Source organism: Aethalodelphis obliquidens, unplaced genomic scaffold (genome assembly GCF_003676395.1).
Source record: "Aethalodelphis obliquidens isolate GAN/ISIS:26980383/991018 unplaced genomic scaffold, ASM367639v1 scaffold29, whole genome shotgun sequence".
NCBI classification, from domain to species: domain Eukaryota; kingdom Metazoa; phylum Chordata; class Mammalia; order Artiodactyla; family Delphinidae; genus Aethalodelphis; species Aethalodelphis obliquidens.
In genome coordinates, this window is record NW_020837973.1 from 6,216,878 (window position 1) to 6,244,325 (window position 27,448).

At 40.7% G+C, this 27,448-nt stretch overlaps 1 protein-coding gene across 1 annotated transcript in view; it reads left to right on the top strand.

Annotated features, from left to right (window-relative positions):
* ADCY2 (adenylate cyclase 2) overlaps positions 1-27,448 on the top strand; it is a 434,307-nt gene that overhangs the window by 306,276 nt on the left and 100,583 nt on the right. The window contains exons 8-14 of the mRNA XM_027125298.1: positions 4,506-4,664; positions 5,467-5,599; positions 7,134-7,310; positions 10,776-10,819; positions 14,537-14,617; positions 23,393-23,462; positions 26,046-26,143. Coding sequence (XP_026981099.1) covers positions 4,506-4,664; positions 5,467-5,599; positions 7,134-7,310; positions 10,776-10,819; positions 14,537-14,617; positions 23,393-23,462; positions 26,046-26,143 — 762 coding nt within the window. The remainder of the gene's footprint in view (positions 1-4,505; positions 4,665-5,466; positions 5,600-7,133; positions 7,311-10,775; positions 10,820-14,536; positions 14,618-23,392; positions 23,463-26,045; positions 26,144-27,448) is intronic.

Genomic DNA, 27,448 nt, shown 5'->3' on the forward strand with positions numbered 1-27,448 from the left:
GGGGGGGGATTGCCTATTTTTGGTCAAGTGATTTTCCCCTATCCTCCACATATTTTTTGGCTAAACAGCATGGGAACTGTGTGCTTGATGGTCTTATTCCTTGTCTCAGGGTCAGAGTAAATAGGACCTTAAGTGAGAAAGCAACAAGTCAAGTTATCACTGTGTTTAGCCCACCGTGGTGTCAGTTGTGGGCCGAAATGGACTGAGAGGTTTGTCGGTGGGTTTCCAGTGCTGGCCAGGGAAGAACAGTGAAGCCCTAGCCACAGCAGAGTCTGCAGACCTAAGTGTCCAGATCCACTAGTTCAGCCTTTGTCAGGGGCCACTGTGGGGCGGTCAGGGATTGAGAGGCAAAGGAATCGAGAGGAATCGAAGGAGGATTCAAGATGGGAGGGGTGGGCAGTGTTGCCTCAGCTTCCCACTGAAATACATTGTGTGGGAAATAACTGTCCCCCTTCTTCTCCCCATAAGTAAGTCATTTGTCTTCTCGGAGACATAAAAAAAAAAAAAAGTTTTTCAGCTTTATTTCAAGAGTCATTAACTATTCACGCCACTATGGGTCTAGATGGAAGTGAATTTAATCAATGTAGACCTAACAGATTTTCTCAAATGTATAACCCACCCCTGGAGGCCACCTCAGTGTTGGTTTCAAACATGAGGGGAAATGGATTCTATAAATGGGTTTTGTGAAGGATGATATTATGTGAATCAATAGCACATTGGATTCAACAATCCACCCTTTTACTAAAGCTTAATTTCTGCTTTGGAATCAACTGTTTTCCAGTTCTGTTAAGTTTATGTAATTCCAATATGTTGAAGAGCCTTTAGAAAAAAGATTCCCCCCACCCCCCCAAAAAAAAAAGATTCCCTACATTCTGTCCACTGGCATGTCATCAGGTCATCAGTAATACCTTCTTTTGTTGTTACATTTATTTATTGGGGTTAAATATACATACATAAATATTGCCCTTTGAACCATTTTTACATGTACAATTCAGCGGCATTAAATACATTCAAAATGTCATACAACCATCACCACTATCTACTTCCAGAACCTTCTCATTGTCCCAAACAGAAACTCTGTACCCACTAAGCAATAACTCCCCATTCCCTTCCTCCCAGCCCCCAGTAACCTCTGTTCTACTTTCTGCCTCCATAAATTTGCCTGTTCTAGATATTTCATGCAACTGGAATTGTACAATATTTGTTCTTTTGTGTGTGACTTATTTCACTTTATATAATGTTTTCAAGGTTTATTCATATTGTGGTATGTATCAGTACTTCATTCCTTTTAATGATGGAATAACATTCCATTGTATGTATGTATTGCATTTTATCCATTCATCATACATGCCTCAGTGATATCTTATGTGTCCAGCATCTCAGAAATGTCAACAGATTTGAGTGAACTTCCAGAGCTCTTCCTTATACCTAAAGTTAAGTTTCATATCTTAATGGCCATGTGTCCCCATGATCTGCTACTCCTTGACCAAGGGCTTCTGAATTCTTCCCCTGCTATGTATCAACAGTTCGGCTCATGTACAGTTGACAAAGTGATCAGTAATAGGTTGTAATCAAAAAATGGTCAGAAGACCTAAACAGACATTTCTCCAAAGAAGACATACAGATGGCCAACAGGCACATGAAAAGATGCTCAACATCACTAATTATTAGAGAAATGCAAACCAAAACTACCATGATGTATCACCTCACACCAGTCAGAATGGCCACCATTAAAAAGTCTACAAATAACAAATGCTGGAGAGTGTGTGGAGAAAAGGCAACCCTCCTACATTGTTGGTGGGAATGTAAATTGGTGCGACCACTGTGTGAAACAGTATGGAATTTCCTCAAAAAACTAAAAATAGAATTGTCAGAAGATCCAGCAATCCCACTCCTGGGCATATATCCAGACAAAACAACAATTCAAAAAGATACATACACCCGTGTGTTTGTAGCAGCACTATTCACAATAGCCAAGACATGGAAACAACCTATATGTTCACTGACAAATGAACGGATAAAGAAGATGTGGTACATACATAAAATGGAATATTAGCGATAAAAATAAATGAAATAATGCCATTTGCAGCAAAATAGACGGGCTTAGAGATTACCATACTAAGTGAAGTAAGCCAGAAAGAGAAATACAAATATCACATGATATCACTTACATGTGGAATCTAAAATGTGACACAAATGAACCTATCTATGAAACAGAAACAGACTCACAGACATAGAGAACAGACTTGTGGTTGCCAAGGGGGAGGGAGAGTGGGGGAGGGATGGATTGGGAGTTTGGGATTAGCAGATGCAAACTATTATATATAGGATGGATAAACAAGGTTCTACTGTATAGCACAGGGAACTATATTCAATATCCTGTGATAAACCATAAAGAAAAGAATATAAAAAAAGAATATATATATATGAATCATTTTGCTATACAGCAGAAATTAACACTACATTGTAAATCAACCATACTGCAATAAAAAATAATAATAGTAGGTTGTCTTGCTACACCCCCAATATAAGCCAGGAAAAGAGCAAACACCTCAGCACATTTCAGAAATTCTTTGTTCTCTCTCACACACAAAGACAAGCATTTTCATTCCCATTTCTTAAGCCAAAAGTTGAGCATGAATACAGGAATTTTAGTTTTTCAAGCTGCTGAGCAGAAAGCACACGCTTGGCACTTGGAATTTTGCCAGATTATCTCCAGTTTTGGTGGGAACCAGCAACATGGGTCCAGAAACGTTTGCCTGTGTTTTTCCTTCCAAGTTTGGACCTCCACATTTATCCTTGTTCCCCATTAGCTAAGTTCACCACTGCAGAAGCACTTCAGCTGCAGTTTGGGAATATTCCCAACGCTTAAAGAGACTTTTTTTTTCCTGTCATGAAAATGTAAACTGTTCTTAATCAAGGCAGTGATATTCAGGACCCTGATTGTGTAAGTGATTAAGGCTCCTCTTAAATTAGAAAGATTGTCTACTATTGCAAGCTCTAAGGGATCATTTCAACATTTTTCTATAGATCACACAGATTTCATCTACATGCATTAAAACGTTAGGTCAATCAGGTCATCTGAACCCTTGATCAACTCATTTCTCTAAAAAAGACATGAAGCATGTGGAGATTGTTAAAGAGTCGAACCATTAACCAGTCACTTCTGTCACGGACTGGCCTTGTGACTCCCGGGCCCTGTCAGGAAGGGGACACTCAGGGGAGTGGGGAGCAGAGAGGAACCATAGTGAGAAAAGGCCTGGAGAGACGGAGACCAGATAGGGCCCAGGCAGCTGTCCACACTCAGTGCTGATGGGGACAGAGTGGTAGGACAAGCCTCCTATGTCATGTAGATGCTCCTCGTGGGAGCAGGAATGAAGGGTTTGGATGACTTGTAAAGTACCCCAAATAGGTTGTCTTTTTTATAAAAAAAAATGAGAACAGGTAAGGAAGGTAGAGAGGAAGGGAGGGGAAAGAGACAGCCTTCTATATTCTTTTTCAGGACGTCATTTATTTTTACATCATGGACCCATTTCTTTTTATCAGTAGTATGCTCAGATGATGTCACTGCATCATTCAAGCATGCTTGTGTCATTTTGAGATGTTTCAGGTTCATTTTACCGCATCCCACACCTGGTAACCCTTCCGACTTGCTGTGTTGAAATCAGTGTCACGTTTCCTCTTGGGGTGATTCTTTCCATGTAACTAGGGATACCTTCCTGCATTCTTCTTTTACAATAAAATTTTAATTGATAAATGTATCTAACTGGCAGAAACAAATAAGCCTCGCCAAGCATTGCTATTTTTGCTTAAAGGAAGTTCTTCATTTGTCTCTTTCAATGAGTTGGCAACAGAGTCCTAAAGTATTTTTTAAATGATTTTTTTAAAATGAATTTCTTTTTAATGATACCTTATTGCATTATTAAAGCTTCTTAAAGAGTATTCTTTTCTCTTTTCTGTTAAAGAATGTGCACAATTGAAAAGCTTTCCTTTCGTGGTTATTTTTTTTTTAATTCCTACTCAGGCTAAAGTCATTATTAAGCTCACAAATAAGCCGTATTGTCTCATCAGCAGAAAATATTCCTTGGGGACATACGTTATGCTAAGCACTAGATGGCATCTAAGATTGTTTCTGACGGTACAAGGCAATGTCACACGAGTCTAGTATGAAAATTCTGAGGAGGTGTCAGCACGTGTTATGTGCGTGATACACATTGGTTGAAAAAGTAGAAACTACAACCAAAATGCTGCCTCACGACCCCTGCCATCCTGACGCTTTACCGGCCAGAGCACTGGCTTGGCGCTGGTGGTTTAGTCTGGTAGTAACCGAAGAAAAATCCCTTTCTCTTGCCTCAGAGCAGCAATCTTCTGCCACAGTAAGAATTCATGACAATATTTCCAACAATCTGAGACATTCTGAATGATAAAATGCCCAGAAAATTGGCCAGGAATTAAAGGAAGAAGAGGCTGGTCCTGGAAGGTGATGTGACTTTCCTTCCCTTTAGGAAAGTGAGGGACGCCACTGGAGTGGACATCAACATGCGCGTGGGAGTGCATTCTGGGAACGTCCTCTGTGGCGTGATCGGGCTGCAGAAGTGGCAGTATGACGTATGGTCCCATGACGTTACCCTGGCCAACCACATGGAAGCTGGAGGGGTCCCCGGGTAAGGCGGCACATTGGCTTTCTCTCGTCCAGCAGGTTACAGGGCTGGGAATAATAGGTCGACAGGTTAATAACCGACTGCTCAGTGATTTCTGTTGCCTTGGTTAGTATCACGTTACTCACGCCCAGTGGCCTTTTCCATTAACCAGATGGACATGAACTCTCAAGCCCCAATGCAACCACCCCTGGGACCCGTGGTCAAAGACTGGATGTCAGATTCTAAATTACAGACTTCTACTCATTTTCATATTTATGAATAGAAACCTAAGTTAAAGATGGTTTATAAGTCAGTGGAGATATATGACGTTTCTCTATTATTGGTAACTTCTGAAATCAGTACTATTGAAATAAGCAAACGGTACCATCTGGATAGATGACACGAGAATCTCGATGCAAGTGCTGTAATTTGGAGAAGCATGAGAACAAGCATTGAGAAAGAAAGCCCATACTTTTACAGATCAGCACACTTCCTAAAATGACTTTGGCATGCATTTCAAAAAAAAAAATATCTTCATACCCCAAAATTCGATAAGATCGAGTTTTAATTGCTGTAATTCACCATGCAGGTTTCTGTGAGTGCAGAGAAGCTCCAACTATTAGTAGCTCATGACATCTGGGAGCATCTTTCCAAAGCAGTTGTTAACAGACTATGAACCTTAATTACAGTCAATTTTACTAAGAACATATAGCCTTTCCTTCACTTGGGGCAGAAGAAATTCTCTCTGAAATCCCAAATAAATAGAAAGTCTTCTTGCACGTTCCTCCTTATATATCCTGATTGTGGTTTTAAAATGGAATTTCAGACGTGTTCACATCTCTTCCGTCACACTGGAACACTTGAATGGGGCTTATAAAGTGGAGGAAGGAGATGGTGACATCAGAGACCCATATTTAAAGCAGCACTTGGTGAAGACCTACTTTGTAATCAACCCCAAGGTCAGTATTGTAAAGAGTCTATGATTAGCCTATGACTTCTATGATTAAAAGTGAAAAGGGCAAAGTACTCATATGGAAAGTGTTTTTAGTCAAGAACTAGTGTAATTCTTCGCTCATCTTTGCCTCTAAAACTACTATAACTGCGTATGTGTTTTGTAACAATGGATTCAAATATTTATTAAAGAAACACTTGAAATGAATCGCTTGTTTATATGACAAGGGTATTATCTGCATCACGAGGTTGTATAGGTTAGTCAATGTTGATCAATGTGTGTGTTAGTACACGATGGACCCTGCCCGGCAGTTAGAAAATTAAATAAAGGTAAGGATTTTGCTCAAGGCTTTGGATGATAAAAATCGAATGAGAGAAAGTAGGATGAAGATATAAGAAAAAGGGAAAGAAGAAACTTCTGGAAGATTGGCAAGTAAATGTCATGTATACACTTGTGTGAGTACATTATGTGCAGATATGGTAGCTTTGATACAGTGAACACCATTCATCGCATGCAGACAGCTGCTGGCTCTAACTCTTCACACCACGTGTCAGGCCAGAGCAGGGGCTTAGAGTTCTCATCTCCTTTAACCCTTCCCAAATTCCTGCCAGATGGGTACTACTGCTATTTACAGATTAAGAAACTGAAGCTCTGAGGGTTTCTGTAAACTCCCTCCAAATTGCAGGCTGGTAAATAGTGCAGAGAGCAGCAAGACACACCTCTGAATTGTCAAAACCAATATCATAACATCAAGGAGATCAAGGTTATTAATGTTTACTCACAATAACCTCCCTAAAACCCCAGTTTCACCTTCAGAGACAAACTTCCAACTGACTAGAGGGTTGATCTGGAGACAAATGTATGACAAGCGGGACGAACTGTGCGGTGATGGGACAGGGACGGCACAGGGAAGAGGTTAAAAAAAATGTGTACAAAGAACACTGAGTTCAGCTCGGTGCTCTGTGGTGACCTAGATGGGCAGGATGGGGGTGGGTGGGAGGGAGGCCCGAGAGAGAGGGGATAGATGTATACTTATAGCTGATTCATTTCGTTGTACAGCAGAAACTAACACCACGTTGTAAAGCAACTATACCCCCAAATAAAAAAGAAAAAAAAAAAAGAAAGAACATTGCGTTCAGGCAAAGAACACCAAAACACCGATATTCGGGGGCATTTAGCATCAGAAAACCCCAATCGCTTTAGGAAAAAACACAACCATCAAGAACACATTGAAACAGATCAGCATATTCTGTCTAAGAATCAACTTTATAAAAACATCCCTTAAAATAGCTATTATTTTTCCCTAAGTTTCAAATACAGGTAAGTTTTGTTGTCTGAAAAAAAAAAATCATTGGGCTCCAACAGCTCATGGCGCTGAATACCAGTCACTGAAGGAAAGAGAGTAGGAACCAGGAGAGTGAAGGGCATGATGTTAGAGGAATCCGCTTACTCAAGGGAGGCTTCTTGGTGGGCAGAGCAGGAAGGCGGGAGGCTGTGCACCTGTGCCCCGCCAGGTGTAATGCTTTGTTTCTCACCCCAAGGGAGAACGACGGAGCCCCCAGCACCTCTTCAGACCTCGAGCCACCCTCGATGGAGCCAAGATGAGGGCTTCCGTCCGCATGACCCGGTACCTGGAGTCCTGGGGAGCGGCCAAGCCCTTTGCACACCTGCATCACAGAGACAGCATGACCACAGAGAACGGCAAGATCAGCACCACGGTACGCCCTCCCCATGCCCTAGCGCTGGGCGAAAGCTAGTTCCCCAAAAGGCATCTCCTGCCAAAGTAACTTTTGTCTGTAATGAGGCAAGCTTACTATCTCCGACTTCTCAGATTGGCATTCTCAGATATTCCTTACAGATATCAGGTTATCAATGAGCACCAACCCCGCATTGCTAAGGGTTTTAACCTAGAGTGATTTTGCATTATAACCTTATTACCCAAGACTCTAATTTACAACTGACAGTAGCAACTGAATACAGCTGAACTCTTTTTTTAAATCCAGGTTTGTGTTTTGCTTCTGCTATTATGAAGTACAATAGAAAGCCCGAGCATCTTAGTAAGAGAACAAATGAAGGCATGATGTCCTTGGAATTTGAGTGGCATCAATAAAGCTGTCTCTTCATCACCCAGAGGTTCAGCAGAGGTTCAGGCTGTGTCAGAAGCAATGTACATTCTATTGTTGGATATCCTTATTTACATCATCCTTACTTCCAACAGAGAATAAAGTCCCAATGCTTCTTGCAGCAGGGACATTCTCAATAAGATAGCTGAAGTGCAGAAAGACAATAGAAAAACTCATAAGAGGAGAGAAAAGTAAACACAGTTGAGCACTTAGAATAATCCCAATGGTATAGTTAGATTTTAAAACAGTCTCTGAGTAAAATTTCATGCAGAATGGCATTAATTGTATTAGGGATGCATTTGAGGTAAAGGAAGAAAATGGGATGTTACATAATTCTTATTAGCTGATGAGAAAAAGAAACATACCAGGCTGTCAGGTAACAGTGGACATTTCACAATCACACACCCAAGCCCAAAAGGCAGGGGCTCAGCATTCTTGTTTTGTCTCAGTTATATCTCTTCTCTCAACTTCCTTTGTTCTTTTTCAACTGAAAAATAAACGATCTGACAGATCGTGATCCCTCAGTCAGTCAACAAGGGAGACCACCAGGGCAAGTCCTAGAAGAGTTTGCATTCTGTTGGAAAGAGAGAGACCCTAAGTCGGACGCAAATGAACAAACAAGATCACTCCAGGTGCCTGCTCAGGGCCATGATGAAGAGAAAATGGAGTATCGTCTTTGGGAGTGAATGGTGTGGCTACTCTGGATGGGGCGGCTGGGGACATCTCGGAGAAGGGGGGAAGTCGGTGGCAAATCAAATTCTGTGGCCCTGAGATGGAAATGAATTGGCATCTTTGAGGGCAGAGAGAAGGCTGGTGTGGCTGCAGCGTCATCAGCAATAAAGCAAAGGGAGGTCATCAGGGCGAGAGGCTCTAAGTAATCATGTATAATTTATTCTGATTGTGATGGGAAGTCGTTAGAGGGTCTTACCCAAGGGGAGGGCATAGTATAATTAATGCTCTGGGTAATGGAGCAAGAATGCAGTGTTCCAAGGGAGGAGGATGGTGCCCTCTTATGCTAAGATTTTAGTAGTGGAAACAGTGAGAAGCAAACTCAAGTTATAATTTGAAAGTGGAACATATAAGACTTGGTGATGGAGTGGGTATGTGTGAAAAGGAGGATCAAGGAGGAATACACACTTTTTTGGCTGCACCCCTAGAAGAATGATGATGCCATGAACTGAGATGACAAATACTCGGGGAAAGCCAGGGGATTTCAGATGACAAAATCCAGGTTTTGCTAATGGACATCTTCAAGTCAGTATGCCTTTTAGACACCGAAGTGCAGCTAGGAAGTTGGCAGTTGGGTGTGCGAGTCCGGAACTCAGGGAAGAGGTCCCAGATGGAGATGTGGATGTGAGAAGCATCCGGCTTTAGATGATATTTGAAGCCATGGAGCTGGATGAGATCATAAGAAGAGAAAAGATCCAAGGAGGCAGGATTGGGGCAACTGGAACCTTCCAGCAACTAGACCCTGTTAGAGGAAAGGTATCCTAAGACCCTAGGATCTAGTAGTCAGGGAAAGTCGATGCTTCTATCACTCTTATGAAAAAAGTTGGATAATTTCATCTCAACACTGCATTTATTATTAGTACTAATGGCTAATATCTCTCATCGAGATTTGTTATAAACCAAGAGTTGGTCGGTCGGTCGGTCGGTTGGCTGGTCGGTTGGTTTTCAAGAAATAAGAATCAGATCTAAATATTAAAACATGATTTTCTGTGCTGTTTCATATGTGTACCTGTGAAAATAAGGCCTTGCTTTTCTGGGTGTGTGATTGATGTTGCTGTGGTTGCTAATTTCTTATCAGTCTTTATTGTCTCAGGACTTAAGAGCAACTGTCTGCCTTACTATCTCAGCAAAACACTAAAGGAGAGATTTCAGCCTGACTTTAATCTGCTATTATGTGTTAGTGAAGATGCCTCTTTCCAAAGAGTTGTTACTGGCTAGAGAGTTGAACTTCAGGAAATTGTGTATAAAAATCAGAGGGCCTCTGGGACAAACTCAGTTTTCTTGACCAGCTGGCCTCCAGTCACAGAGATGGAGCCTAGGGACTGCCTTAGTAGAGACAGAGGACATCTGAGGCTTTGGTTATTAGCACATGAAGCCCATAGGACTGTGTCTCTTACTCAGTTCCAGAAAGAGCCCACTGCCATTCTTATTAATACATCCCAGGGTTGAACAATTGTCATTGCCCAAAGTTATTTCTTTTATCTAATCCCCTATGCAGAACTTCATTGACTCTTGATTAACGTTGATAGAGCTGGTAAATAAGGCATTGTTTTACTTTATATAGTAAAACTTGGAGTTCAGTTATTTTTTTAAGACTCACCTTTCCCTAGGCTGAATACATTTCCTGATCTAACCTTGGAGATCAAACAACAAAGAACAGTTTATTTGGAGCCACTTTGTTACAAGTTTTATTTTAATTATTTTATTTTATTTAAATGTATGAAAGTGAATCTTGTGGTTTTTTAAGTCTATTATTGAACATTTGGCAGTGGAGACCCCCGCTGAGTAACTCTGACCAATGTCTGTCTCTGTCATTGACCTTTTTCAGGGACTACCAGCACTCATATGTACATTTCTTCTTTTCGATCAATGATTCTCGCTTTCACACACTTAACCAACAGTCCCATTTCTTAACAGCCCCGTCAGTGATAAGGATTGACTATAGATTTTATGATCATGTTTGTGTCTTAAAGCATTTTTTAAATTTCAGTCTGATGCCAAACTACATTTTCCCATCATTTGTCTACAGTAACTTTAATAACAGTCCTCTGCAGGCATTGTTTGAAATCATATCTGCAAATATCAGGATGGAAATTTAAAAAATTCAAACCACAATCCTGACACCAGAGTTTACAGATTACAAAAAAATTCTAAATATAAACTGAATTTTTAATCATGTTTCACACTTATAATTAAGCTCTTTTTCTCCTCATGGGTAGTTATTTGTTACCTAAATGATATTTTCCATGATAGAAGAAGAAATATACATCCTTATCACTGAAAGATTCTTAAAGTATGTTTTTAGCAACTAATACTCTTTTTTTTTACTAGGATGTACCAATGGGTCAGCATAATTTTCAAAGTCGCACCTTAAGGTATAGTATATGTGTATACATTCCACATTCTAATTTTTTAAAGGCTTAATTGTTTTTTATTTATTCCTGAAAGTAATTATCATCAATTATAGTAATTTTGAAGTCTACTTTTTCTGAAAAAAGTGCAGCTACTTGTGAAAGCCCCTACTAAATTGCTTTCAGCTTCTAAAAGTAGGATTATTGGTGTCATTTTATTAGAGTTAAAAGAGGGAAAAGGAAAACACTGCCTAGTAAACACTTTAGAACTTTAAATTGTTTTCTTAAAATGATTCTTCTTCATATTAATCTGTAGTAAAAAATTGAACTTTCTTAAAATGAGTAACTTACTTAAAATGATGTTTGTGGGGTTGAATCCTAGAAATAAAAGCAAGGTTAAGTCCAGCCTTTCTATAGTGAAAAGAAGTGCAGCCCACCCTGCTCAAAAAAAGAAAAATTGGTGCTTCCCTGGTGGCGCAGTGGTTGAGAGTCCGCCTGCCGATGCAGGGGACATGGGTTCGTGCCCCAGTCCGGGAGGATCCCACATGCCGCAGAGCGGCTGGGCCCATGAGCCATGGCCGCTGAGCCTGCGCGTCCGGAGCCTGTGCTCCGCAACGAGAGAGGCCACAACAGTGAGAGGCCTGCATACCGCAAAAAAAAAAAAGAAAAATTGCTTCCACAAAGGCCTGTAGGTCCCTGTTGCCATCTTCACAAGATCACAGACAGACACTAACCCTTTTCCTTGTCTGTGTTCCTCTAGCTTTGGGGCTCAGAGTCTTACTTTTGCATTGGTCTGGGAGCTAAGTACTTCTTATTGAAGATGTTAGGATAATTAATGAAAGGCCCCAAACTTGAGTCAGCCTTTCTTTCTCCACAGAGATGTGAGTTTATCCCTGTAGAAAACGCATTGCCTGAAAGTAGTTAGATCATTCCCTGCCAGATCTTTAGGGCACACTGTTTCAGACCCCTCTATGTCACTTTATTTTTGTTGTAATGAGCTCTAATTTGTATTTTGTGTAAAATTTGAAATTTTAACATTGACATATAACACTTAGAGCCCTATGTTATAAGGAAAATTGGGTTCTTGGGCTTTTGAAATGTTATTTTTTAAGTGGCAAATACCAAATTAAAGAGAGCTTAAGGTAATTTAAGAAATATTTGGGACCTGTGACATATCTTGAGAAGGCTTGACTCTTCAGGCCAATAAGAGACTAGCACATCTGCGAACAACTGTCTACAGAATTTCATGGTCGTCCTTTCGCCTTATATGTGCTATGTCCTCTCATCTGTCTAGTGGGAAATACCTCGTGCAGTGCCAGTATGATGTGGGCAGTGTATTTGGGGATGAGTGCTGTCTGAAAGACAGTGATCAGAAGCTGTCAGTTTTATCTGTACCAGGCATCTGGGAAACCTAATTTCATCCCTACAGGGTTACTCCAAGGTAGATGAAATTGCCATTATCATTTTAGGAGGGAAGAAACCAAGATGCTGGGTTAGGAGGTGACCAGAGTCACATGACTGTGGAGGCGAGGCCATGGTTATGCCCAGGGTCTGTGACACCAAAACCTGTGTTCGTAGCTGCTCTCCTGTCCTGCCTGCCCTCCAAAGAGCTTCCTCCACATCTACTCCACTTCCCTCCATGGTGGTTGATCTTTGGTGGCCCCAAGCCTCACAGAGAGAGCTCGGCTTTCAAATCAGCCTCACCTGGGACTTCCTGTGTACGTCCTGCCTATGTAACATGGCCAAGGTCCTAAAACCTCTCTGAGCCCACAGCCTGGCAGTGAGTAGGCATCACAGGGCAGTGAAGCATCATCTGAGATAAAGCAGGACCTCTTCCATGCCTCTTTAGATATAGTGGCCCAGGCCTGGGGGTGGGACAGGTCGGGGAAGGAGCTCAGGAGAAAGAATGGAGAGGAATTGGAAAGAGGGGTTGGGGACACTCAGTACTGGAGAAGCCAACGGTAGGGCAAGAATGAGGACAGGAAGGTCAAAAATGCTGAAACGTTGAAAGTCTGAGGAATAAAGCCCTGCTTGGTGAATTAAGAACTCCTCGTGGGGAGATGATCAGCCCCAAGGGTCTCCTATCAGTTCTGTAGCGGAGGTCACAAAACTGTGGAGACAAGGAAACTGTCTACATGTTAAGAGCTGTTAGCCAGAAAATTAGTGAATACAAAGGGTGCATAATATTGGCATTTATTGGCTACTTCATGTGCCACATTTACTGCATTGAGCACCGCACAGGCATTATCTAAGCTAATCCTAAAACAGACTCACAACGGCAATGCCATTGTTAGCACCCTGGACATATGATTGAAGGGTTAAATTTTCTTGTGAGCTCAAGGCACCGACACTGTTCCTTCTCACACTTGGAGACACTTTTTGAAAGAGAAAGCCACCAAACTGAAGTCAGGAATCTCAACACTTGGCATAGGGCTGATTAAAAGAAAAAGAAGAGTCTAAAATGAAGGTAGCACCTCAACCATAAATGAGAATGAGCCATCTTAGATGATTGCTAAGATGCCATGCTTTTTTTAAAAGAAGGATCAAAATTAGTTTGCCTTCCAATTTAGCTTGGAATTTGGCATGCTAAAACCTCTTAATTCCATTGGCTTAGTGTCTACAGGTGGATCACTTAATATCGTTCTGTTTTTGAACCAAAACTGCCCTTAGCCTGTTTAAAGAAAGCAGGACCTGAAAGTGTGAATCCACAAACAATGATATAATGTAGGTAGATTACCCATCCATCTCATTAATGATAATTCCATGAGATTTAATTACAGATAAATATGACATTGCACACTTAATACTGTTCTTATCTATATATAGAGGCAGTTCTAAACTCAGAAAAGTATTATTTTTATTCCAGAGTAGGAGGTCTATTCAGTGAGTAATTTAACCAACCACAAGACAAAGAAGCCTCGTGATCACTCCCATGGGACTAGGTGACTCGGACATCCAGACTCAGGTGCAGGCTCGGTCAGGCCAGTTCGGGAAGGGCCAGATGTGATTATACTCTTTGCAGTAGATGTTTAACTTTTAAAAACAAGTATTACTTTGATTTTCTCCTTTACATCATGCTAATTGTCAAATTAACCTTGGAGAACTCATTCTTATCTTGGCACAATTTATTTGCAAAACATTTTATATTATGACTGAAGATTATTTACTTCCAAGATCAAGTGAGCGGTCTGCACATATAAGTGGGGTTTTCTGTGAATAGCGCTTTCCAAAACTGAGGAACATTTAAATACATGCAATGAAGCTTTGACGTGTTTCAAGTAAGACTTTAGTTCTGAAAATTCTTGAAAATTGACCAAGGAAAGCATAAAATAGGAATGATTATTTTGTCAACCACACCAAATTTTTACAAGGGAATTTCCAAAGCCAGTATGTTCTGTCATAATATAAAGTTTATAAAGGCAACAATTCAAGGGCTAGTGCATCTCTTGGGACAGAAATTTCTTTTATCTCAGACACCAAGGACATATCTTTCAGTGTTGCTTTTTAATTTCACTCTGAGTAGTAAGGCAACATTTTACTGCACCAAAAACTCTAGCCAATTCATTCAATCCACAGAGTGGCTATACGTTAATAGAGAAAAGGCTGCACATAGACTGTTTCCTTTTTAAAAACGAATTCAGTTAACAGAATCAGACAGAGATTTTGGCATCATAGACACACAGGCTTACTGTTTAGTTTAGTAATAATATTCTTACCCAAAATATTTCCTCCTTCATATAGAACCAAGTCACAAAAGAAGAGATTTGAAGAGGAATTAAACGAAAGGATGATTCAAGCAATTGATGGAATCAATGCACAAAAGTGAGTACTTTTAAATTATCATTCCTCTCTTATTTCAATCCTATTATTTGAAAATAATGACATGTTTTCCAAAAGAATTTCCCCCCAAACTCTGTCATACTTATCATGACAAAGCCAAGTTTTCTGAGACAGTTCATTCATTTCACCGCAAGCATCCTTAATAATAGCTTTTGTTAGTAGTATTTCATCTTTAAAAAAATTTTTAACTCTGCCTAATCCTCCCCAAGTAAATTACTGATAAACAACATGATACATAATTATAGAGAGAAAATGAGAGCATAGTGTGTTCAGTAGCATATTTTTTAAAGATCAGTAGATTCCACATGGGATAATCATTAAGCTGTAATGTGTGACACTATTCAAAATGCATTCATCCCCCCACCCCGAAAAATCAGAGAATGTGGAGGTACCTGTGTTCTAAATCCTGGAAGAGGGTCTTGAGCATTAGAATCTGAATTCGTGGAGGCAGCAGGAGGAAGACCAATTCTTTGGAGGCCAAAATATCACTCAGTCTATAAAGCCAAGAATTGCTATTGTAGTTTTAAATGGTCCAAAAAGGCAGGAGACAAGATTTAAAGAAGGTGGTGGCTTTCATGGCTTGCACAGAATGATTACATTCACCGGCCTTGGAATTCTCCTTAGGTGTGTGTGCCATGGCTGACCTCATGAAGGGCAGGAGGTAAACAACTCAGTGTGGTTCCTGGTACTCATTAGATGCTCCATAAATGTTTATTGAATTAAACTGCAGTGAAAACCTTAGTAGATCCAAATGAAAAGGTTTTATGCGGGGCTTCCCTGGTGGCGCAGTGGTTGAGCATCCGCCTGCCAACGTAGGGGACACGGGCTCGTGCCCCGGTCCGGGAGGATCCCACGTGCCGCGGAGCGGCTGGGCACGTGAGCCATGGCCGCTGAGCCTGTGCATCCGGAGCCTATGCTCCGCAACGGGAGAGGCCACAACAGCGAGAGGCCCGCATACCGCAAAAAAAAAAAAAAAAAAAAAAAGATTTTAGGTGAAAGTTTTCATCTTTATGGAAACCTATTTAATTTTTATCAAGCAAGTTGACTCATGGAAAGTGTAAATGATTTTCACCTTGAACTGTGCCTCCAAAATTAAGTTACACAGCTTTGCAAAATGCATACCTCTTCTAGACTGTGCTTTGCAAGTGTGCATTTCAGAATATTTACAGTACTTATGGAGGAATCGTATGAGTGTATGTATGTATGTATGTGGTGTGTGTATGTGTGGCGTTCCATACATATACAATAAAATCTCTAGGGCTGGCTAGAGCTGCAATTCAGATATGCCAGCACATTGAATGCACACCTGCCTAATCCCTGCTGTATACCCCAAATAGATAAAGCCTTCCACCTGCCACAGAGCACTCAGGGCACACCAGCAGTGCCGAGATAGGTGCTCTGCTTTGCGTGATACCAGGATTGAAGTAAAAAACAGTCTCAACTCTGCCCTGATTGAAACCTCAACACCTCACAACTGAGAAAAAATGATTACCTGTAATATACTGGCAGCTAAAACCCAGGCAAGTCTGATTTCACACAATGTAGATTCATTTGACCGGAGGAAATAGCAGTTACTACTCTGTAACCCACTGGAATAAAATACAGCAGAAGAGAGAAGAAATCTTGTTCCTTGACAAAGGTTAGCCAATTACAATGCTAATAGTAATAATAAAAAACAAATGTATAAAATCAGCCTCAGCATGTCTTCATGCAGGACGCCTACCTTGTTAAACTACTTTTATGCCCACTTTTTAGAACGTTCCTACTAAAGGAATCATTAGAAAGTACAATCATTGGCTTTGCTTTATTTTTGTCAAGGTTGTTTGTGAATTGTGTGTCAGTATGGTATCGTTTTGTACTCAAATACATGTTTAGTTACCACCTTTGTGTTTTAACGTAGTTTTATGCTAAAGTCGTGGTTAACGTTGGTGTAACTGCTTATGCTGTAATTTTCCCAACATATTTCAGAAATCAAGTGGAGGAAAATGTCATGCTGTACTCAAAAATCAAAAGGGGAATTTTTTAAATGGAAGCTATTATGCACCTATTTTTTTAATTAGCTTCACTCCCATTCTGTTATGCCCTGCTCATTAAACTCTCTTCTTCTTCGATAAGAGGTTCTTCTGATCTTATTTGATTTTCCCCTTAAGGATTCAGTAGGGACTCCAGGCTTGATGTACCATTCAGTCGTTTTCTGCTATTGACATAAAACAGTGATTTATATGCAGATTTTCATGTATTCATTCATTTACTCATTTAGCAAGCATTTGTTAAAGGGTGAGCAATGTCGTCATTTGCTCAGCATCAGACATGCATACCAAGACCCCAGGCTTCGTGTTACCCCTCAAAGCCCTGAGTGAGGGGAAGAAAGATCACTGCACAGATGCCCTACAGTCGTGACAGGTAAAGAGGAGCAGGACAGCACAGATGAAAAGTCTCAAGTTTTCCGGAGGAGGTGACACCTGGGCCAAACCTTGAAGGAAACTAAGAGGGAGAGAGGGAAACCTTCATGGTGTGATAACAGGATGCGCCAGGGTCAGAGGTGTGCTCCCCAGTCTTTAGCACAATCAGGACACAGGACGCCCCTGCAGGAGTCTCTCAGGGTAAAGAGGCTTGAGTGGGAATTTGGATGCCCTGAGAAGCAACTTGGAGTCCGCCTGAGGGGGTGGGGCGTGAGCACTTTGAATGGTTCTAATCAATGACTGTGTGATCACCTCCATCCTGCTGGTATGCAGAGGATTCCTTAAGACAGGAAGACCCTAAAGTAAATGCTGCAGAGACAAACCAGAGGTGGCCAGGCCCCCGTGAGGACGGAGCTCAGAACAGGGATTTTGACTTAGTCTGGGTGGGTGATGTCAGCTGAAAAACAATGCACAACCTGAGAGTTGTGAGTTAAGTTTTACTGGGGGCAAAATGAGGACTGTAGGCCAGGAGACAGCCTCTCAGGTAGCTCTGAGGAACTGTCCAAAGAGGTGGGGAGGAGGTCAGTATATACGTGATCTTGGTGAAGGGGGCACGTGCAACCCAGCACATGTTTAGGCAGAAGGTGGCTCCTTCTCGAGGAGCAGATGTGCCCATGAATAATTTTAGTGCGTTTCTAGATGTGAGAAGAGGCAAGAAATTGGGCTCATAAAATCTCCTGAAAATATCTGAACTATCTGAAGGCCTTTTCTGCCAGTTTTCCCAGAGCACAGATGCCTCATTCATGATCTCCACCCTGAACCCCTTTGAAGGTGTGTTAAAGGTCAGCGACAGCAGTGGCCAGTGACAAAATCCTTGTAGAGGCAGGTGGCAAGTGGCAATTTTTAGTTGGCAGCGAGGTAAGAGGGAAGAAAATGTGTACCAGAGGTCTGCCCCAAAGAGGATTACCAGAAGCTTCTCCTCTCTGGAGGTGCAGAGCGGGAAAGAGGAAGCCCTGTGGGTGGACGAACCAGACCATCCCCTCCACGGCAGTATTTTTCTCTTGAGGAGCTGGGCAGTCCTGTAAGATTCATCTCAATAGAGGAGTGTGCTGTACAGTTAATACTCAGAATGAGATTGCCATGTCAGGTTCTTCCAGATTGGTTTAAAAAAAGAAAAACAGTAGGAAAGAGGTAATGTGAAAAGTTCAAAAGGGGAGAAACAGGGCCCTCTGGGGTGCAGGAAAGGAGCTGGTGAGTTAATGAAGGACACGGGACCCAGGTTTAATTATGTCTGAGTGGAGTGGAGTGCATGTATGGGTGGATGACCGGCCAACCCCAGGGCTGGGGAAGGATTGGGCTTCCACACCAAGAGACCATCTATCCAGCATCATTTATTTCAGCTGCAGGTCCATGGACCACCTTTCCCAAATGCCACAGGTCACCCACGGCCTTAGTGCGCAACTGAGGCCACTTGGACCTTTGGATTCAAGGCTGCATAGATAGGTGGTATGTTAGTCAGCTGGGACTGCCGTACAAAATGCCATGGGCTGAGTGACTTAAGCAACAAAGATTTATTTTCTCACAGCTCTGAAGGCTAGAAGTCTGAGTCAGGGTGCCAGCGTGGTTGGTTTCTGGTGAGAACTCTCTCCTTGACTTGCAAAAGGCAGTCCCCTTGCTGTGTGCTCCCGTGGCCTTTCCTCTGGGCTACGCAGAAAAAGAGAAAGAGCGAGCTCTCTGGTGTCACTTCTCATAAGTACACTCATTCTCTTGAGTCAGGTCCCCACCCTTAGGACTGCATTCAACTCTAATTACTTCCTTGGAGGCCCCATCTCCAGATACGCACACCGCAGGTTAGGCCTTCAGCGTATGAAGTGGGAGATATGAACAGTCAGTCCGTAATGAAAGGCAAGTGGTCTTCTCTGTATTTTAACATCCCCTTTGTGATAACATTCCAGAATAATTCTGCATGAGGATGTGGAAGTACTTTGTCTCTCAGCTCAAGTCAAGATCTTGTTTAGAATTTCCTTTATTGGCCTCAGCCTGGCACAAAAGCAACTTAGTATAAATTAATAATCATTTTTTTGTGTAGCGCAGGGGCGGGGTTGACTTTCTTTGTGCCAGAGACCACTTGGGTCAGGAACAGTGTCAGGAGACCGGGAATATTGCACACATTCTCCATTCTCTTCTCTGTCTGTAGTTCCAATTCCCCAAAATATTTGACCTTATTTTCCCACACAAATCTTTCTGACTCCAAATATCCATATGACATTTATAAATCTCTGAGTTTCCTGTGAATCAATATTGGGAACTGAGGCTACCTCAGAGAACCAACAGAGACGTGAGGCCTGTGGGGAGGATGTGCTTTCCTTAACTCTAAGGACAAAAGAGGAAGAATTGGGCCCATCACTTATGGCTTCAAGGAAGAAGCCTTTGGCCAAACCTGACCTGCTGTGGGAAAAGGAAGGCACAGGGTAGCTGTGGGTCTGGTAGTCTCACCATAGATATCTTTGCTGCAAGGGGATTCACCTCAGGACTAATTGGCCTAAGACAGTTTTGCCATAAAAGATAAAATAAAGAAAATAAAAGAGAAACATTGAAATGGACATCATGAAACATTAGCAACAAAATTTTGAAAGATTCGATTGCAAAAATAAAAATGCAAAAAATACTTAGATGCACTTAAAATGTGTGTAGATACATGGTTCTAGTTGTATTTGGGTGTATCTTAGAGAAAGCAATGGTACTTTCTTTCTCAAGGTCGATCACTAAGGGTTCAGTATCTAATATCAGACATACATTCTTTACGATATAAAAAAATCTGCTCTGAGCCTCTGCAGATTCCCCTGGGAGTAAAATGAACAGAGGAGGGACTCTGCTATTTCTTATCGATATGTGTAACATATATCACTGGTGATATATATCCAGACTGTACTGAAATGTCCCATCACGTGCCCAGTCCTTATATTTCACCAAATCATCTAAGCCAAATTCTGTGCCAAATACCACAATTCTGTCTAGTTCATGATCTTCACTGTCAAATGGCAAAAAAATTCACCATGTTCCTTGACAGAAGAATGGATAAAGGTGTGGCACATATATACAATGGAATATTACTCAGCCATAAAAAGAAACGAAACTGAGTTATTTGTAGTGAGGTGGATGGACCTAGAGTCTGTCATACAGAGTGAAGTAAGTCAGAAAGAGAAAAACAAATACCGTATGCTAACACATATAGATGGAATCTAAAAAAAAAAAAGGTTCTGAAGAAGCTAGGGGCAGGACAGGAATAAAGATGCAGATGTAGAGAATGGACTTGGGGACATGGGGAGGGGGAAGGGTAAGCTGGGACGAAGTGAGAGAGTGGCATGGACATATATACACTACCAAACGTAAAATAGATAGCTAGTGGGAAGCAGCCGCATAGCACAGGGAGATCAGCTCAGTGCTTTGTGACCACCTAGATGGATGAGATAGGGAGGGTGGGAGGGAGATGCAAGCGGGAGGAGATATGGGGATATATGTATATGTATAGCTGATTTACTTTGTTATAAAGCAGAAACTAACACACCATTGTAAAGCAATTATACTCCAATAAAGATGTTAAGAAAAATAAAATAAAAATTTAAAACTTTTTAAAAAGAAATGTGTACTCATCAAGAATTATACAACCATTTCTTTTGGGGGAGGATAGGACCTGGATTCTTCTTTTGCCTCCAGCTCTACTAGTGCATGATAAATTTGGTAGAGACGGCAGGAGAGAACAAGCTGTTGTATCTAGATCAGTCAAAGAGCCAATGATTAATGCTCTCGAAGACTGTTGTCAATTACTAGCTGCCCTTTATATATTTGCCATAGCTTGGTAAACTGTTGGTTTTGGTGGGTGGGAGAGATGACTGCTCACTGAAGGATGTGCAAAGATTGATATATTATCATTTTCTAGTGTAATGAATCCAAAATTGTGAATCAACAGTTATTTTATCTATTATGGCAAAACGGCCTTATGGCTAATTAGTTGTACAGCAACTCTGCTTGCAGCCAAGATTCTTATGAGCAAATACCTTGAACCAACAATTGGAATTCCGTCCTTTCCCCAAACATCCATCCAGGGATCAAGTCTTATGAACCTGTGTTAGGTGTTGGGGACACAAAGAAAGGCAGACTTTGTCTTGAGGGCTTCCTGTCCACCTGCAGGACAGACAGGTAACTAAAGCCTAGAAAGATGGGGGCCCCACTAACCAATGAGGAGCTGGTTTTATCTCCACTTTATAAATTTTGCTCGCATTTTATTTCCAAGCATATATTATCCAGGAGCATTTTTTAAATAGAAATTTCATCCGTAATAAAGAAAAAAAACTTTTTAATAAGTTACTGGCATACATTATTCATAGGATATCCATAATGAATGCACAGTTCTAAAAAATGAGTATAGTTAAAATTTATCTTAAATTTTATTTTCTGCTTCTTCTAATATTAACCAACCTTGGATTCCTCCAACTAGTGCCATAAAACAGAACAATAACCTATCTCTGCAGCTGGGGCAGTCATAATATCAAAAAAAAATTTATTTTCCTGATACCTAAAGCTTATAACCTTGAATCCAAAAGTATTTTTAAAGTTCTCACTCTTAATGGCAATCATTCTAGAATACATGACTGACTTCTGGGCCACAGTTGAAATTGCACTGTCTGTGGTTTAGTCTCCTGGGAGACTCAAGTTCATCGTGGTGCGTGTGCTGTGAGCGTCTTCAGAACTGTCCCGATGTTCCAGGCACACGGCTGTCCAGGTAGCCCTGGAGATGTTCCTCCTCAAATGAGGCAGTGTCCTGGGTTAACTGGGTCAACCCTAATGTGAAACCTCAGTGTACATTTCGACCTGAGTCTGAAATCAGGAGGTGACTGTCCCTGTTGATTATGTGATAATGTGTGACAGTTCACTTGGTCTTTGTTCCTGGATCGTCAAAGGCCTTCCCCATTTGTCTTTATCTCCCAAATACGTTGCAGTTAGTCAAAATCCATAGAGATATGACCAATGGGTTGGAAAAGTGCTATATTTAGGAATTCTTGGGAATTGATCGTTGTTTTCACAGGTATAACATTTTATCTCTAGAAGTATATATATATATATATTCTCTCTGCCTATATATAGATATATAAGTATAGATATAAATGTAGGTGTAGCTATATAGTTATATACACTTGGAAATATATACATAAATATGCAGGTATTCGTGCGTAAATACTACATGCATATACATATGCAATTCAGGTAATTATATATTTTAATTATAAAAGTCTTTTTTTAAAAAAAAATCAGAAAGTAGAAATAAAAATTCCTCAGTGTAGTGACTTAGCCTAGATGGTAATTTATTTTGTTCGTATTTATTTCTAGGTATTTTTCTTGATGCATAGATTTCAATTTTTTCTTACATTTCTGTACTCATGGCTATAAGAATGTGAAATCTCTCTGTTTTCTTAGCTTTATTTCATAAACTGTGTGTTTATTTTACTGCAAAATGTGTGACTGTACCGGGCATCATATGCCCAGCTTGCTGGGTCATATACCCAGGGTGGCCGTTTAACCTGCGATTATACACAATGTTCTAGTGAAGAAGAGTTTTGTCTTTAAGGTCTTTCTCTATCTCAACTGCTTTCCCAAAACAGATTTCTGAAAGTCAATCAATGTATAAGAATGTTACTTCCATATGCCTTTTATTTTTCAACATCTGAGAGATATATATGTATTATGTATGTGTGTGTTTATGTTGGCATCAATGTACTGTTAGTGGTCTGACCTGATTGCTTCTTATATTAGTATTTGTACCCATTTTTTGAAATCTGTATTCAAGCATGACTTTTTTTTTACTTTATAGAAATGAAAAACATGACAATGAAAGTATTTTTAGTAAGTGTGAAAGGAGTAAAATCTTCTTGCCTACATCTGGAAGCCACTCTAAATATTTCTGATGCTGTGTGATGTGTTGCTTGCTATAAGCTAAGAAAAATGGTGCTTTTCTCTGAACCAGATCCTTTAGGAGATGAAAGTAACATGTGGTTTCAGTAAGACATCAGGGAATAAATTTATTGACGTACTTGAGTCCTTTTGATGACTTATCTCCCTGATTATTTAAGTTGGATAACTTGAGTTTCAATTTGGTTTGACAGTTGGTTTGTAATATAGAATTTTCAAGGAGAGCAATATGTGAATAACAATATTATATTTGCATATCCTGTTAACAAACCTAGATTCCATATTTGGCATTATGAAGAAAGAAAAATGCAAGTCATTTTTAAAAAATAGTTCCAGATGTTTGGTTGGAGGTTTGGTTTTATAATGTGTCTGTCCTTTATATTTCCAGGCAATGGCTCAAGTCTGAAGACATTCAGAGAATCTCATTGCTTTTCTACAATAAAATACTAGAAAAAGAAGTAAGCTATTTTTTTCTTCAAAATCAATCATTTTTCCAAAATATTAGTTTTTTAAAAATTCCATCATGAAATTGTATTCATAGCATTTTACATGAAGCATTTAAACTGCCTCTAACCATATCCGATTTCTTTCTAGCTTTTCCTGTGGTTCTTCCAGGCATATATCGTTTTACCACATTTCTGGTTACCAGGTTTCTGTCTTTGGCTAGTCACCTCTTTCAACACTCCTGTTAGTAAATGATGTCTGTGTGATGTGGAGCTAAGGGAAAGGGAAGAAGTTAATATCTTGCTTTCTCAGTGAGAAATTTTCTTAGAAAAGATTTTAAAAGAAAGCAAAATCCTTTCTGACAAATTTACAGTGTCTTTACACAAATTATTTTAACTTTTTGATAAAAATATGAGATTTACATTCAACCCCTGTTTGGGAGAATTAGAAACTTTTAAGTTTTGTTGCATCTAAATACTTTCACATTTTAACTCCTAAAGTAGAGCTATTTCAGGCACAAATAAATAACCAGACATTTAGTTTATACATGTCAAGCTTAACCAGGATTTGCTAAAATGAATTAAGTAATTATTGCAGAAAGGACAACTGTTCTAGGTTGGCCTTATTCATTTGCCTTTTTTTGTGTGTTGATCTAGAAAAAGAGCAGGTTAGAGGTAATTTGCACCATCTAACCATATAATTATAGTTTTAGTTTGAACAGAAGCTACTATGTTAATGGCAACAGTCACAGCACAGGTATTAAAACTCTGTTGAGAAAATTCAGTTCATTGTTTTATGGATATTGAATGGACATAGAAAATATCAACATTCTTTCCAAAACTCATCAAGGTTGGATTTTACAATTACACCAAAGCTTTCTTTTGTACTAGTTAGTGATCAAGAAGATCAATTTTCTGCTTCTAAGTCAGGGACTTTGCAGAGAGTTTACCAAATTTATGTTTGATATAATTTATTATTATTATTATTAAGCAACTTAGACACTAATGACTACTTACTGTTTAAATGTTAAATTATTTCCTTCCTGATAGAAGTCCTTTTCTTTGATTAATACCACAAGGAAATTCCAAGTCATGTCTCTGCACAAAGCACATAAACTAAGGACATAACTGAGTGCATAAAATATAATCACATTTCAGCAATTATGGTAGCAGAGCTTCTTCATCAGCTTTGTAAATTATCCTGGCTATGAAGTCACAAAAGTCACCAGAGAAATATTCTAGTAAACAGAAAATGATCATTATTAAAACATGCAGCTTTTGCTGACATTCCCCATGTGTACATATTTGCAGAGGCAGACTTTAGACAGCATTGAGATTTAAGCTCACTTTTTGTCCTCCTATTCCCAACCTGCTCTTCAGGCCAGCAGGAGGGGTAAAAGGCAGCAAGACATAGAGGAAGAGAAGCCAGACCACCCAGAGGTCCATCATCTGCACCAAAATCCCAGAGGCTAAACCCGAGAAATACACACCTAACTTCCCATAACTTGGGACACGGTTTGTGCAGATACGCTAATGCAACCTGCCAGCATTGTCAGGAGGCTTCAATAGCATTGCCACAAAAACTTGATTTCCTTTAATTTTATCATAGAACCCTTGTCTGAGAGGCAATAGTGCCTCGTGGTTGGAAGCCTGGGTTCGGGAGCCAGTCCAGCGGGATGAAGATTCTGGTTGTACCATGTGCTGTGTGTTTCTAAGAATGTTAATCAGTTGTTCTGGTCCAAAGTTTTTTCATACAAAACTAGAGACAGCAATAGTTCCTGCCTCACGCAGTTGTTGTGAGGATTAAATGAGTTAGTCCGCAGAAAGCCTTGAGAGTGCCCGGCACACCATCACCAGAGTCAAGGGGACATGTGGCAGACTGAGTGCAGCGTTGGCTGGCTTTTCCTGCATAAGCCAAGAAGGGCAGCCCCAGGCGGGCAGCTACACTGGTCAGTTTATGATCCTGGATGTTATGGAAAGCCATGTGAAATTGCTGATCATGCTGGGCAAGTAGAAAGAGTCCAACAGCCAGGCCCAGACAGGCAAACAGATGTTTCGTAGAGGACAGAGCCTGTTGGTCTTCTGTCTTATAATTTCACTCACCACCTCTCGATAATAAAATAAAAAGCTAAAACAAATAAATAAAATGAGAATATTGCATTTCCTCAGTACTCTTCAAAAGCAAAATATGGCTATATGAAAAGTCAGTTGCTTTCCACAAGCAATCTCGGACCTTAGACCCACAAGGGAAGCAGGACACCTGCACAGTTCATTGGTCCATTCAGTTCACTCACTCGTCTTTCTGGCCAGGTGCTCTGTCTCCTTGCTGGAGGGATTCGATTGCCTCTACATGGGTTTCTGAACAGGTCGACTCACGAAAGTCATGGTCTTTGAAGTCACGCTTTCACAGCTCGTTTGGAGAGAGGAAGCTCTCGTTGCCAGAGGTGAACAGCCACTGTCCTTAGGTTGTCTTTCTCCACAGTCTGCAGGTGACGAGTGTGACGGATGAACCAGGTACAGTTAGATGTACCTGCTGGATGACTGTTTCAGCCCTTCTCTCAGACAACCTGTCATTCCTGGTTTCTTTTCCCCCCTTAGTACCGAGCCACTGCACTGCCAGCCTTCAAGTATTACGTGACCTGCGCCTGCCTCATATTCTTCTGCATCTTCATCGTGCAGATCCTGGTCTTACCCAAGTAAGTACATACGGTTCTACGTTGTCATTCTCACTGGGTGTGTATTTCTGCTGGACTCGGTTATACTAAGGGTTACGAGAGGATGCACAGTTTCCAACGGAGCACTTATGTAACATGGGTGGGCGGCAGGCAGGGTGGGGAGAGGACGGCGGGCAGGGGAGGTGATTTCAGGCTCTGTGAAGCTAAGTGGCCCCCGTGTCTTACTCAGTTTTAGTAATTTTGAATTTTCAAAGTGGACATGTTGATTGACCTTCCAGGGATTTTTTAAAAAATAAATTTAACCATTTTACTTTGATTTCCATATTATTCTGATGCTCATGTCTAAGAAATGTAACCCAGTAAGTTTACCCAGAAAGAGCAAAATCACCAGATGTTGTTTCTAATAAACAAACAACACTATTATGTATTGAAAGGACAAAACCTGCTCTGGGCTTACTTTGCCCACCCCTCCATTCTGATTTCATGTTCTCCCTGAAGCCCACCCTCTCCGCCATCTCTGAGTGTTATGAGTCACTGCCTAGCTTGCTCCTCCCAGGAGAGACCTGGGTACAGAGAACTGGGTAACCAGATTTCACATTTTTCCTCCTACTCGTGAAAACCCAATCACTCCATGATTCCTAGGTAGACGTTCTCTTATACCTTATTAAGGAGTGGAATATAAGTCAACTGACTTTCTTTAAAGAAACTGATTTTTTCTCATCCTACAATCTAAAAGAAGATGCTTGTCCTTCTTTCAATAATTGGGGATAGGAAAGAAATTTAAGAAAAATTTTCTTTCCACTCATCATTACCTCTTTTGTAAAGGCCACAGCGACCGTTCTCAATCTAGTTGGAGTTAGTTGTGTTATTGCATTTAACTTCAGCGGTGCAGCCAGCATTTGTGGGCAACCTGAATTGCTGAGTCTCATGAAGATGCTGAGCAAACCAGAAAGAAATGGTCTGCCTTTCCCTTCATACCCCAGAGGATGTTCTTCTGGACAACTAGCCAATACCAAGGCATTTAAAGATTAATAACAAGTGATCGTATTATTCGTACATGTACAATCCCAAAGCTATCTGCCCCCTTTTAGGAGAGGTTCCCACTGGCCACCCCCTTCCTCCTCTTTCCCCCCATAAATGAGCATTGAAATACATTTGCCAAATGAGTTCTTCCTCTAGACTTACACAGTCTTCAGTGAAATTTGCCAAGGTCAACCTGTCAGTTTTCCAATGGAAAAAAAAAAATGCTAACAATTAAGCTTCTTCTAAGTTCCAGGCCTCTGCCACATGGTACAGGAGAGAAACAGCTGTTCCTGCACAGACAGG